The following is a 15096-nucleotide window of genomic DNA, read 5'->3' on the forward strand; positions in this document are numbered from 1 at the left end:
GTGGACAGAGATGATCTATCAAAGGGAAAGCACCAATCACTTTAAACCGAAGGGGCGGGCTGTGGGCAGACTGGGGGCGGAGCAAAAACTATAAAAAGGACGAAGCCGAGAGGCGGGCTCTCTTCTCTCTTTCCCCTCTTGCTCTCTCCAGACCAGCTGTGGGAGACGTCGGTGCTGGGGCACTCAAAGCCTTACCCCTTTTAAGGGGCTTTTAGTAATTTTTTTAAAGTCAACCCAGCACTGCAAGTTCTTTTTCCCTACCTGAGGTCTAGTGCTGTCTCAGCCAGAAGATCTCAAATCCCTGTGCTCCTGGGGCATACCATCTACTGAGCCATAGGATCCCAAATTTTTATATTTTTCTAATTTCTGTAATTTTTCAATTTTTCTGTTTTCAATAAATTTATCTTTTTAAGAGTTGTCTCATTTCTCACAAGTCTGCTATGCCTCAGCTCCTCCTAGACCCTTTTCTAAGCTTGATATATGGTGAGGTCAACCACCACACTATCCAGAGCCACCACTGTGCTCCCAGCTTCAAATAACTCAGACACTGTAACCAAACTGCTGCTAATCTATCCCACAATCTTCCCACAGAGGAGAACTTAAAACAGGCTCTCTTAACAACAACAACAGTTGGCGTTTGATACCTTCCCACACATTTTTATAGGTCTTCTGGGTGTCAGGTCAGCCTACTCTCAGAAAACGCAATGTGTTAATGACTCACTGCCACCGAATTTCCTGGTGAAAAAAAGCAAGCTGTAACAGCCATTTTCTAACTGAATGCCCATCTGCTCATGTGGAGAGTAGGACTACGAACACAGTACTATCTTTGTGACATAAAAAAAAAAAGCCAACAAAAAACCAACCCTCAAAACCAAAGAAGCAAGGGAGGAAAGTGGGAACAACGTAAGATGGTGTTCATTTAAACAAGTAAGCACACAGTAACATTGAACTTGCTATAAACCATGACAATTACACAGCTTTACTAAGTCCAAAAGCAGATTCATCTTCAAAGAACTTTACATCCATTATTAGCAGATAGAAGATGGAAATGAATGAGTAACTCAGATAACAAAAAGAAAATTTACTTTGTTCAAGTTTTTTTCTGCTTACTTTTTATCAATGTTCACAAAGAAATTTTATTTGGATTTTTGTCCACTGTAAGGCAACCATCAAGGTTTCACATTAGAAATACCCCAAAGCATTTTACCAGAATCTTGGTCCACATATATTTAACACAATTAGATGAAGTTTTTACTCATGACCACACATAGACACTTGCACGGGCTGAGTATCACAATACTAAAGTAAATGTCGTTCCGTCTAAGTGCAGGCAACAGTTAATAACACCTATTTTCTTCTAATAACTGTGATTTAGAGAAGGACTGAATACTCCAGAAGAAATAAAAAAATGCAGAAAGCTTCTGAAAAACAACCTGACCCTTATCTGTTACTGTTAAAGATCAAAACCTCCAGTGATTTTTCAACATCTCCACCTGTATTTCCTCAAGTACAGATTTACTTGTTCAGCTCTCTTACATACACTGCACACTGGAGAATCACAATGACTGAAAAAGAAATGCATCAATCAAAACTTCAAATTCTGTCCTAAGGTACTTAAATTTCACACCCAATGGAAGGTCTCCCTCTTGCTGATGTAGAGGTATTTATGTGCAGAAAGGTAGAATGCAGTAGAATCTTTCTCAACTGAATGACAATGCACAGAACTCAGTGCTGGAGGGGAGGACATGTTGCAGAAGGTCTTAACTTCCAATATTCTGCTTGCATTCTCCAATTCTACACTGGCTTTTAAATTAAATTAAAACAGTGTTTGTGACTGCATTAGCTGCTGTTCAACATTACTTTGGTTCTTTACTGGAAACCTACGGGCAACTTCTCTCACATTTCCTGGAGCAATGGTATACCTAATTCAATCACATCCAGGAAGTGAATAATTTCAGCTTTATTCCAGGATTAATGACATTGTAATGCAGACTGAGTATCCTTTATCCAAGAATAACAAACGATGCTAAGTGTAAACATCAGATCCTAGGAAAAATTCCTGTGCCTGCTTAAAACGACATCTGTACCTGTCACTTACTGTTGAAAGAATATGCTTTGCTTGGTTACTGTAAAACATGCCGAGTTATTTACTACATCATAAAGCTCCTTTAATTTCCCCTTTTACTGAAATACCTTACTAGATGCTTCAGCAAGCAAATATGGAAATGCTTCACAGCCTGCTTCTGTTCTACGCACTAACAGGCCAACACAACCTGAAGGTGATGGCTGCTACAGCCAAGCAAAGTGGTGCAGAAGGACTACTGATCAGCAGAGAACTGCTCTGCCACAGAGCACCCCACAAAAGCTGATGTTGGAGTATCAGCTCTGCAGTGCTTCCCTTCAGCAGCTTCCAGCTGTAAGACTAAGAGAGGTTCACTGTGTTTTGGCTGTGTTAACCATTACAACAGCTTCTCAGACCACCCAGGCCCAGCTGGCCTAATGCAGAAACACTGAGGTGGTGTAAAGCTGTCTTCTCTGCCTTCAGCCTAGTAAGCCATTCGGACACACTGAGCAAGTCTACTGCCTACCCTTTTCAGATAGGGAGCAATGCCCATATTTGGTCACAGACACACAGGAATTTGAAACACTCTTATAAAATTTAATTCATTCTTTCAATTCCCAGCTTAGCACATTGAATTTATGCTCATCAAAATCATCACAGCTTGGAAATTTTAACCATATCTAAGTATTATCTTAAAATTCTACAACCAACCATACATGTTGATTAATGTGTTGTGCAGTCTTCTGATATTACATTATTTAAATCTATCTATTCATTTTAGAGAAGACATTCTTACTCAAGAAAAGCAGTCTGAATTCAGAAAGGTCAGGGTTTACTGCAAGAATTTAGAACAATGCAAATACAAACAAAAATAGTCTTTAATTTGTTTTTTGAAAGAAACCATTGCTACTATTGATGTAAATAATGCAGTCAAATTTCATTCCAGGAGCACTGATAGCTTTGAAACTATAGGTTCCACTACCAAAATGGGATCAGGGTTTGATTTTATTACTATTTTATGTTGAAGTAACTAAAAGGCATTTAAAATTTTCATAAATAAGTTTGAAGAATGTTAAGTGATTGAGTATTACTTAAAAAAAAATTCCTCTTTTGAAACCATAGATCTCACTTGTATCACTGAGTTTGCTATGTTACAAATTTGGCAGGTGATTTTTGATTACATGAATTAATATGACTCAAAAAACAATGAACAATTCAGATTTTCAAAGTGACATTACGTGCACTAGAGGAAAACAACATATAATTTCACAATTTTTAAGACAACATATAACAAGGTATGAAAACTAAATATGCAACTGCTTTCAGCTAGGACAGTCATGGCATCTGGAAGATTCTTATAAAATTTGGACCAAGAACAGGAACTTGTAGAAGCAAGGACTTCTAGTCAGACCACCACAGCCCTGGTAACTTCACTGAAATACTCAGAATAAACTTGTGGCTAGAAAAATACTGCAGCCCATCTCACCCCCTCTGTCCCAAGTGTCTGGTGCTGGAGGACACAAGCAATCTTAATAGCTGATCATAGGCCTAAGAACTGTGGAAAGATAAATTTCTGAAAGGGGACTTTTACAGTTAGCTCTCAAATCCTATCTCTATGCTTATTAAAAACTGACTGACTTTGTTTAAACTACTAAGCAATAAAACCAAGTGGAAAATACTTACCTCCTTCTGATGCAAAGAGAATGACTTCTCTTTCAGTAAGACCCACGCACCCTTAAAACACTTCACTGCATTTAAGCAAAGAAAGCCTTCTCGATCAATTATATACTAACTAGAATTTGCCAAAGTATTTAGGCAACATCTTAATTAAGAATATCCTAGAGGTCAGTCATCAAATGTTATTTAGTAATATCTGCCTTGATAGATGTTTTCATACTGTAAGTGCTTTAATACGCATAATAAATCATACTGCAAATTTAGACTGGAATATATAATTTATGCCAGTATGTCAATTGTGAAAATTTGACACATTCTGGTAAGTTAGGCTTCACTGGGAGTGCCATCTGACTGAATGATCTCCAAATTGACTCAATATGCAGGCATCAATTTTTATTCTCTTCATGAAAACCAATTACAATCAATTACCTATTAACACCACAGAAAATACTGTTCCAACTGTTTCTGCTATAGGTACATTAACCACTATTAATATCCTCTAAGAAAAATACAATATCCAGATTTTACTGCCTCCATTATAGTTGATTGTTTCAATAATAACTTGGATTAGCGAGAATGGGAGGTAAAAGAAACAAAAAACAAGGTTTCATTGTTAATTAAACTACTGCAATGTTTTTTAAAATTACAGAAAAAACAGCTGCTTATTCTAAGAAACGACCCACTGATTTCTGTGAGCTAAGAGAACAGCAGCAGAAGAAATCAGTCCAACTCGTTTTGTGCTTTTGCGTGGAATTTACTGGAATGAAAGTTTGCAGAGCCACACTTCTCAAACACATAATCAGTGTCCAAACAACAACCCAGCCCAATTTCTGGAGATATATTTAATTCTCACTGTGATCATCATGAAAGAAGTTCTTTGAAAGATGGTTGTTGACTTAGTAACTAAGTAACATTAAACAGCATTTCTTATTAAGGAAGCTCTTTTATTATTTAAAAGTAGTGAAATAAATATACAACATGCAGAGAAAACAAATTTATTACTTTATTTTAGGGACAAATGTAGGAGGGAAGAATATACCTTCAAAATTTATCTTAAAACATGATGAAACCAAGGGAAAAGTGCTTCAAGTCTCCAGAGCACATGATTATAGAATTTGATCTATCAACATACAAGTACTAGTTTCTGAAAGTTCATAAACATTTAATTTTAAGAATATAGGGGCTTTCCAAGAACTTCCATGCACTTCTTACTTCATTGCAAAACAACAAGTGTTCAGGTATTTTTCCAGTTCTTCAAGATAAGATTTCTAAAGTGCTCTGTTGGCAATATGTTAAGTTTCCTGAAAAATGAATCCAACCTTTTCACCAGCTGTTTTTTCCATTCTATTTCAGTTTTCCAAGAAAACCACTAGCAGACTAAGGAAACAGTAAGTATAACTCTAAGCAGGGAACCAGAAATTAGCATAGCATGTGGATTCTGACAAAGAACTTGCAACACTGATAAGCTGTATTTTGGCTCTAATGACAGCCTTAGGGCATCCATGTGTGTACATGTAATAAATCACCCCATTGAAAAGATAATTACTGAGGAGGGAAAAAGCTTTCTTGATAGTAATTATGCTAAACTGTTTGAATTAACATACCCACAGATGGTTCTTTGTGGTCCTACTTACACATTAGAGAGAAGAATGCTTCATTACATTAATTCACTCACTTGAAAGGAAAAAAATAATGATCTGGTTATTAATCACACTAATATTCCTTAGTTTCTGAAGCCTATGTAGACTTTTGACTGCAAAACCAAAGTAGAACAAAAGGTTAATTAGGCTTTTAGGCCTGAGTTTTCAAAGGCAGTGAAAGTTGGACAACACAGAGGTGAAAAAACCAATCTCTTTTAGCTGTAGGCAGGGATTCAGAAACATATCCTCATTACTATTTGGTCTGGCAACCCTGGCCCTTTCTAAGCACGGACACAGCATGCATACCCTTTCAGCAAAGAATAATCTAATTAAAATGTACACTTGCATATGGACATGCTGTTCCACTCCCAATTTAATTGTAAGGATTCTTAAAGGAATATGAATACTCCCACGCCAGCAGCTTAAACAGTTTTCTCTTGACATGTACTGCTGTCTCTGTTAGTGATACGGTCAGCTCTTTCTTCATTAGCCCTGTCCTCCTCTCTTATAGGAAAGCATGTCTGCTTCAGATAAACAAACAGGACACTTTTGGCTGACCCATTGAGAAACACATGCTAATAACCATTTCAGGGCTGAAATGCACCCTGCCAGCAGCTTTCACATATGAAACTAGCTTTCCTGAAGAACATTCAAACAGAGGTCAAAATCCTGACCCTCTGAAAGAAAATGGTAATCTTGTTACTGACTTCAATAGGACTAGATTCCATCATGGCTTTGTTTCATGTTCCTTCTCCCATCTGTATCTCCTTGTTGGAGTGTCTTATTGAGCAAATTACAGAGAAGCCATTCAAGCCTCAATAAAGCAATAACGGGAACCTCCAACAGCTACTACCTCATCCCTCTCCGGAAAGTTAAGAGATTGTCCCCATCCCAAATTCATAAACAGTCTGGTAAGATAATCTTACTATCATTTCATGATTAAACACTACATTATAAATTTCCATGTATCAACTGCAAGTTATATTTAGAGTCTACAGCTCACTCTCTTCTGAGATAGTGACAGAAGTATAAAACAAATTATTTAAAGCCTCATATTTCTTGCAGTTTTAGTTATGTAGTACAAAACTGTGTCAGAGGAAAAATTATCAAAATCCGGTGCAAACCCCAATGATTAGCCTACCACATACAGATCTATTTCTGTACTGGCAGTACTTAGCTCCCTCTTACACTCCTACCCAGATACATATGTTCTCTCTCTCTCTATCAGCCTGTCACCGCTCAGTGAAACAACTTCCTGGCCTATTTCTGGCAACCTTCACAAGCACCAGACCATTTCTAACTGTCTATAACCCCTGATTAAGGATCTTCGTTTCCATGAAATAAGGTTTGCCAACACCTGGGTTCAACCTCTTGAACTGAATGCCCTACTCGCCTTTAAATGCGTGCTGGGTTGCTGCTGTCTGAAACCATTGTGTATTCTGTGGGGTATACACAAAACTGCTGAAGATATCAAAAGCTCCTGTCTCTTCTGGATCAAGCTCAGAGGGATGCATGATGGCACTAACACATTATAGCATCTTCTAGACACTTCTGTGCTGAAAGTTAGAAAACCTCTCTTTTGCAGACTCTGAAAAACCTCATGACTGATATGTGGAAAAAGACAATCTCTTTCAAAACAGCTGGAACCATCTTGTTGAAATACATACATCACCTGCATGTTTGAGGCATAAAAAGGCTGCCCATTGACATCTCACACGTACCTCCCTCACCTTTTCACCTTGCAGTCCTCATTAGTAAATTGCCATCAACATCTCCCCATCCCTTTTATTTATTGAAAGGACTCTACAGTCTTTCACTGTAGATCAGGGAACAAGCTCTTGAGGTGCAATTGGCAGCTCTCCTCCATTTACTTTTTTGAGCCATCCAGTCCTCCAAACGCCCCTACCCTGCAAGCTAGTAAACCACTAGGTAGAGACCTGAGCAGCAGATAGGCTCAGGTGGCTAAACTTGCAGACAGCAGCTCACATCTCCCTCAGCAGTGAACCAGCATGATGTTTGTGTTTAGTGCTCAACGAACTTTATTATTTTGGTGGGTAAATAATTTCTTTATGCAACTGGCTATTGTACATTCCCTCATTAACATGCAAAGTGAAAGTTTTTAGTTAAATAAGATTAAATTTATGTCTAAAATGCCTACATTTATCCTTTAACATGAATTATTCTTTCATTTTATCCAGCTCTCCACCACCACTACTGTTTTTTGGGACCTCTTTTACCTTTGAAATAACAACAGTGATTAAGAAACCTGGCCACAGCAGTATCAGCTTCACTTGAACTCGTTTTTCACTTCCTTCCCAAATCCCTCTCCAGAACACTACTGCAAGATTGCTTACATCTTCTCAGAGTTCCTTTTTCTTGTTTACTTGTGCTGTGCCAAACAAGTCAGACAAGCAATTAGGCTTTCTGCTATATCCTCATCTGGCACCTCTGTGCAGTGCTCCAAGATACACAGAAAGAATGAGCATTTGCCTGTGGTCATCTCTTCAGCTTTGTCAGAGATGCTATAGACCAGGAGAATCCAAATGTCCCAAGCCTTGCTTTGTAGCTGCATGGTCATGCAGACCCCACAATCCTGTATGTTTTGATAACTTCTATATTTATTGCCAGGCGATAATAATCTCGGAGTAACACAACCAGGCCGTGTCTAACTCCATACATCCTCACCTGCACTATGCACATTCTGGAAGTAGGTGGGTCACTTCTTTACACAGCAGCCAGTTATTCATGCTTTTCATCTCCACTTGCCAGGGACATTACCTGGCTTTTCTCAGTACTGTTGTGCCTAACCTCTTGAGTCCAAAAAAATTGTTCTCTGATTGCTCTACACTTTCATGATTACAAAAATTATTCTGTATTGCTAGTTTCATCTGACTTAACTGAATATGTCTGCAGATTCACTGTTTAGCAAAAAAACTGACAAAACAATGTATTTCTACACAAAAACCAAGTAAAAGAATCCGTATGAAGTCATCTTTATAAATCATCAAAGAAAAGGAGAGTATACATAAAAGTTTCAGAAGTTATTTTCCCTGGAGGAAAAGAGCCACTCTTACAGAGTTGCCAATATTTGGAAAGAGTCAAAAGTAGTCTCAAGATTTTTTCCCAAATATAAATAAATGAACTGGACTGATTCATCTAAATCATCAATATCAAAGAAATTGTCACAGAATGCCAGTACTCAAAATAAACACAATCAATTGTGGGTACTATCATACCTTGACAAAATGTAGCATTGATCCTCTTGTAGCCTTGTGGGCATTCCATCATAGGACCGTATCCATGGTAAGCTGAAAAAAAAATTTACATCAGTTAAATACTGCTAATTCACATGCTTACAGAGCCTGACAGCAAAATTATTATAGAACTATATTAAAAAAATTATAAGGTTTTGTGATGAATGGTTAAGCAAAAAAGACAAAGAAATTAAAATTAAAGATTGTGCAGGTAACCTTAGTTCCATCTCTCTCAATGTGTGTACCACTTAAGTCTTTGGTTATCCAGTCAAATTTGTGTTAAAAAACAAAACAAAACAAATTGTTGAAATCAGGACATCTTTCATCCTGTATGTTCTGAAATATTCAAATATTTACTCTTGCAAACCAGCTATAAATACCACATTTGAAAAAGATAAAGTTGAAGATTCATTATGGAAACATTTGGGATTTCCCTAACAGAGCTGTTGAATTTTAGAATACTAAGCTTCACTTCACTTACTGGCTGATCAGTGTAAACAGTCACAGATATAACAACACTGCAAAATAAAGACTGAATTGAATTTTGCCAAACTAGAAAGAGTTCGATTAACTAGCTCTTTATTTCTATTAATTGTTTCTTTCCTCCACTTAAGGTTGCTTTTCAGACTACAGAAAACTCTTTATCATAAATGAGAGCAGTAACTTCATTGTATGGTTATGCACTAAAAGCTAATTTCTTGGCAAAGCCCAGTACTTTGTTAAGCATATAGGACTAAATTTTTGGCACTATGATCACATAAAAGCTTTTAATAAGAGTCAAGAGAGTTTTTCATAATTTGAGTGTTACAACGGAGATAGCTTGTATTTTGTCAGATCTTTTGTTTCATCTAAAAAGCGTTCCAAATGTTCAACAGACAAAAATCACCCCCAAAACCCACCAGATTCATGAGTTTCCATCTTTACTGTATGTAAACTGTCAAATAAGACAGAACAACTGAATAACATACTGCTGTTGATTGGCTTCACTTCAAATAATGCCTGATTCGCAAATTTATCCCTGCAGCTTAGTTTAAAACTGGCACCTGGTTGACTGTAATGGTGGGGGGAAAAAAAAAAGAAAACAAGATAATTATTTTAACTAGTTGTAAAGCTTTGCCTATTATTTGGAAAAATTTAAGTGTTGAACTTGAGTAGCAGGCTTTGGAGCGAGATAGTTTTATTTCAAATTTCAGTGAATTATTTAAAATAAATGCTTAAATAAAACATTAAGATTCTCCTTAGACATTGCATAATGGGAAAAATGGTTAAACACAGTAAAAATACAGCAACAATGTTATTACAGCTCTGAACACATACTTCTCCATCTTTACACTGACTACAACCATTTTAACACAAATTACAACTTGAAATTTTGTCTCTCTAATAAAGTGGCAGCTACACATTTAGCTTCCAAGGCAGATTTTTCAGTCTTTTCACAATGTTAATATTAAAACCAGCTGAAATTTAAAGAGACTTTCAAAAGCACAATGCATTAGTCTACTTCTGATCCCGAAAAGTGTCAATGAAACTACTAGTACTCATGTTGGCAGAATCAAACTCATAATGCACTCATTATGTCCCATCTGATCTGTGTTTGCCATTACTGACCTGATTTCATTCACACTAAAACCAAGAGAGTCTCTGTAACTTTCTGTGGGCAGGAATGGTACCCTGCAGTGCAGCCTGCTGAATGAAAACAACTTCCAGTTGTAGATGGAGACCAGCCCATAACCTATGCCAGGTCTTTTCCAGTGCTGCAACACATTTTCCCTTCCAGGGTGACTCAGCTGCTCTAGAAAGTGCAGTGGTGGACTGAGGTCAGAGATTTTAACCTCTCCCTCCTTCCTCATCCTCCTACTCCCACAAGGAACAGGAAATGGCAGCTTACTAGCAGCTGTTTTCTTCCTTTTACAAAGAGCAGAAATGTAAGCAAGTTACAGTAGAGAAGCAGCTTGTTCAGTGATGGCTTGTGATCCATGTGGGAGCTGGATGGAGTCTGGCATTACTTACCCTTTACTCACCTAAACAACCTGTTTGTAATTACTAAGTTAGCGAGAAGCCTGACCAATCACAACATTTCCCACATAACACTGAAAGACCCTTCTTCTTCAAAGTTGTCTTCTGTTAGAAGCCCTCACAAATGTTGATCTGTTCCAAAACTTCTTTTGGTTTTCAGTAATACTGAATAACCCACAAACTTACAGACATGGCAGCTGTCTCAGGCCAAGGCACTTACATTTGCAACAGGGCAGAAGCCCTGACTGAGCAGTGGCTGTTACCCAAAACACTCAAGTCTTTACAAAGATGACTGAGCCCTCTGTAAGACAATGGGAGCAAGACATACACAAACTTATTCATGTCCTTAAGTAGTTGATTGAAGAGAGAAGTGCCTCCTAGTGACACTGAAGTATATGCTTAAATATTTTGCTGAAGTGGGTTATGCAGAAGATCACGACCTGATTACATATTATTATAAAAACAGGTCCACCTTAAGTTTACGAGGCATAAAACCATACAAGCAAAAGGAGGTCTGTTTGCTTCCAAAACAACTACAATAAAAAGGGTAATACTAATTTAGTGAAATATCAGAACATGTCAAAATTATATAAGAATGTGGGACTAACTTCACCTGTTGAGACACCAGCACAGATATCACTTAACTGACAACTTACTAATTATCTACTCAACTCCCAAGTTTTTCCATCCAGTATCATATAAATTTATATATATAAATACATATGCATACTCTTTTTACCACTGAAGCATTCCCAGTGTTGTAAAAATAAAAATACTTGATGAATATAAATCCTTCAGCTTCCATTCCAGACTTTCATTAAATCTTCTAATAAATTTACATTTATATTTGGAAATTGTTTACTCTACAGAACCATAACACTTTGATACTGTCAGGCTTAGTTTGGCTTAGTTTGACACCTATGCCCAAAAGATACTTTGACCCAGATCCAGAACAGATTTTGGGGGTTCAAGTTTTGTGCCTAAGTTCAAACTGAACATCTATAAAATTTTAAGATGCTGTAAGATCACTTAAACATGTGCAACACACCAAATGTATTACATTCAGTTCTTAAAAATCTAAAAATTCACCATTTCTATCCATGCAGAATTGCCATAAGACATGGCCTGATTAAATAGCATCATACTTAGAATCATTCCTAAATCAAATGTAGCCTAGAGAAAATACATACACTGCTACTAAAGCTTCTTGACAGATCCAATGAATACTCTTGAAGCATACACCTACCAAATCACACTCTTGATATAATGACACTGTATTTTAATCTGGATAAAACAGATAGTGCATCCTTCTCCTCCTCCTTTCATAAAACATTAATGTAAAGTGAGAACTCCCACCTAGAAAGATGAGAAATGTATCCTATTACGTCTAGGAGACACAAATCCTTACTTTCCAGGAATGCTTTAATCAGAAGGAGAGGAATATTCCAAGTGGCACCATTCTCTGTCTCTTCCTGAAATCGTGCAGTTACATTCCAGAAAACAACTCCAAATTCAGCCAGAAAGCGGGAGTGAGCATGACTCATACTGTAAGTAATTAAGGAATCTGGGAAAGAGACTGGGTTCCTAGAACTGTTCCAAGAATTGTTTCTACATTTTATGGGTTAGGGCATCTCCTCATAGGTATAAAATGTAGATTAGAAATTATTCTGGCAGACAAAGGACCTCTGAAGTGTCCCATCTTGAGCAAGTGTGCTAGCCATTAAGCCTTTACAACAAAATGACACTGCTCACCTCATTAACATTTAAATAAATTATTTCTACTCAGTGCTTTGAGAAAAGGGTGGTGGACTTCCTTTCAGGAGAGGTTTTTAGGTGAGTTCAAGCGTTTCTCTGCACCTGCTTAGGAAGCATCTATGGATCAGAATTTCAGACATGGTTTGTCACAGCTTCCCTGTTTGCTTGCTCTTAACACTGTGCTGAGCACTGTAACATTAAGCAGCTGCCTGATCTACATATCTGTGGATTCCAGGCTGAGACAATCAGTATTTTACCTGAACTATGAAGAACTAACAAGTGAGCTTCCCTTCAAACCAGGCACCAAAAATTTGTATTAGTAGTTCCACCCAATTTTCGGCTGAAGCACATTTCAGGCTTTTTTGTGATTTTTCTCATAGCATGCCTACATTCAAAAAAGCAACACTTCACTTGTCAATATGCTTCTGATGAACTAGACTTTCAGTTGTAATTCAACTGCATTGTCCGAACACTTCCTGAACTCTGTCAGGCTGGTGCTGTGACCACTTCCCTGGGGAGCCTGTTCCGGTGCCCAGCCATCCATCTTCATCCTGGGTGAAGAACCTCTTCCTAACATCCAGCCTAAATCTCCCTGACACAACTTCAGGCCATTCCCTCAGGTCCTGTCACTGGTCACCATAGAGAGAAGAGATCAGCACGTGCCCCTCCTCTTCCCCTTACGAGGAAGTTGTAACTGCAAGGAGATCTCACCTCAATGAGATCTCCTCTTCTCCAGGATGAGCAAACCAAGTGCCCTCAGCTGCTCCTCATACAGCTCCCCCTCAAGGCCCTTCCCCATCCTCATTGCCCTCCTTTGAACACTCTCTAAGAGCTTTATATTTCTTACTTTGTGTCGCACAAAGCTGCCCCCAGCACTTGAGGTGAGGCTGCCCCAGTGCAGAGCAGAGCAGGACAATCCCCTCCCTTGCCTGGCTGGCAATGCTGTGCCTGATGCCCCCCAGGACAGGGTTGGCCCTCCTGGCTGCCAGGGCACTGCTGGCTCATGGTCAGCCTTCTGACTGGCATCGCTCTCCAGCCTCTCACTCCCCAGTCTGTGCATACATCCTGGGCTGGCCAGGGCCAGATGCAGAATCTGGCACTTGCCTTTGTTAGATTTCATATGGTTGGAACGTATGCTCCTTTTAGAAATTGTGTTTACATGCTACAGGAATAAAACAGATACCTCAGTCTTATTAACTATGACCTTCGAACACCGAAGGAGGCTCTCCTTCTAAAGCACATCAGAAGATAAACATACTCCAATGCACAAATTGTTTCAGAAACTAGCAAATCACACTGAGTCAGCATAAATTTATATCAGTCTCCTATGGAAGGAGAAGTCGAGAAATAGGAGTAATAGCAGATTTTCTGCTGGAATTGTATTTACATCCACATTAAGACTAGCAGAGAAATGCATATTTCCAAAAAATCAAACACTGAACATGTTTCCAGCACTGCTATCTGAATAACAGGGTCCTAGAAGAACTAGGTAAGAATGGCTGCAATTTAATGACCTATTTTTGGCCCAGTAAATGCCGGTCCACTCCATCTGCAAAACAGAGATTACATTATCTTTTCCCATCTTTCATTTAATGCCGAAAATACGACATGACACAGAAGTATTACTATTCCTGTGCAACAATAATGTCATTCACAAAAAGTTTAAGAGATCATCCTCACCGATCATGCAAATAATTCAAAATTCCTTTCTCATTATAATATGATGTCAAATCATAATAAAATGGTGAAGAAAGTCTTTGTTGTCTAATCATTGGGGGAGATATTTCAAAAGCAGAGGAAAAAAAACCAACTGACAGTTTAGAGCTTGGAAGACCTTGGCTCCAAACTTGAAATTTCATCTGCAGTCCCGAGAGGTCATTGCATTCTCTCCAAGCAGAAACTGGCGCCTCTATAATTTAAGATTTCTGTGCAAACTTAAAAAAAAAGTAAGTCCAACTGGAAAAGGCAAGATGATTCAATGTGATTACTCTTCCTGAACTGAGTAAATGCAACAGTCCATCACTGACTCAAAGGAGGAAGAAACAGGGGAAAAAACCCAGCGACGTCAACTTTGCTGGCTGCACCAAGTGCCTGCATATTGTAACTCTGCTGGCATGTGGGGGAATTCCAGTTTCTACAACCTATCCCTAATCAAATCATAGCACATTTGTTCTGCTAGGTTCCTTTGGTTTTTTGCTTTTTTTCCCCTCTGAGAAAAGGGAAAACACTACTTGAGGGGAAAAAGCCACGAGAATAACAATAAAATAGCACTTACATGGCTTCTTGGGACATTTCTGGCATTTGTTAAAACCCCAGGAAGTACCCACAGTTCCACAGCAGTCTTCTTGTTTGGAAAGACCAGGAAGTGCTTTGCCACACTGAAATAGTCAGGTAAAAAATACTCTGGTTAGTGATATTGTACAACACTCACTTCCAGTACAACGTTCTTTTTCAGTCGTTTTGGATCAACCCCTTGCTGAGACACTGAAGATTCAATGGAATTCTTAACTGAACTTAAATGGTACCCACTCATTGCTGAGGCTCTCTAGACAGGCATGAGTAAATTAAGTGACAGTATTATCTTCCCCCATGTTTAATTGAAAAGAAGTAGAAAAAGCCAGAAGAAAACAGTTTGTCATAGGAATGAGTGAGTATATTTCTAAGGTAGTAACTCACCATTGGCACCTATCTT

The 15096-nt window shown here is 38.3% G+C and overlaps 1 protein-coding gene across 8 annotated transcripts in view; it reads right to left on the minus strand.

The window, feature by feature from the left end:
* LTBP1 (latent transforming growth factor beta binding protein 1) overlaps window positions 1-15096 on the minus strand; it is a 191972-nt gene that overhangs the window by 78222 nt on the left and 98654 nt on the right. For all 8 annotated transcript variants that reach the window (XM_017746460.1, XM_017746464.1, XM_017746456.1 and 5 more), the window contains 2 exons: window positions 14680-14782; window positions 8616-8687 (listed from right to left, as the gene is read on the minus strand). In XM_017746460.1, coding sequence (XP_017601949.1) covers window positions 8616-8687; window positions 14680-14782 — 175 coding nt within the window. The remainder of the gene's footprint in view (window positions 1-8615; window positions 8688-14679; window positions 14783-15096) is intronic.

This window comes from Corvus brachyrhynchos, unplaced genomic scaffold (assembly GCF_000691975.1).
Source record: "Corvus brachyrhynchos isolate BGI_N302 unplaced genomic scaffold, ASM69197v1 scaffold70, whole genome shotgun sequence".
NCBI classification, from domain to species: domain Eukaryota; kingdom Metazoa; phylum Chordata; class Aves; order Passeriformes; family Corvidae; genus Corvus; species Corvus brachyrhynchos.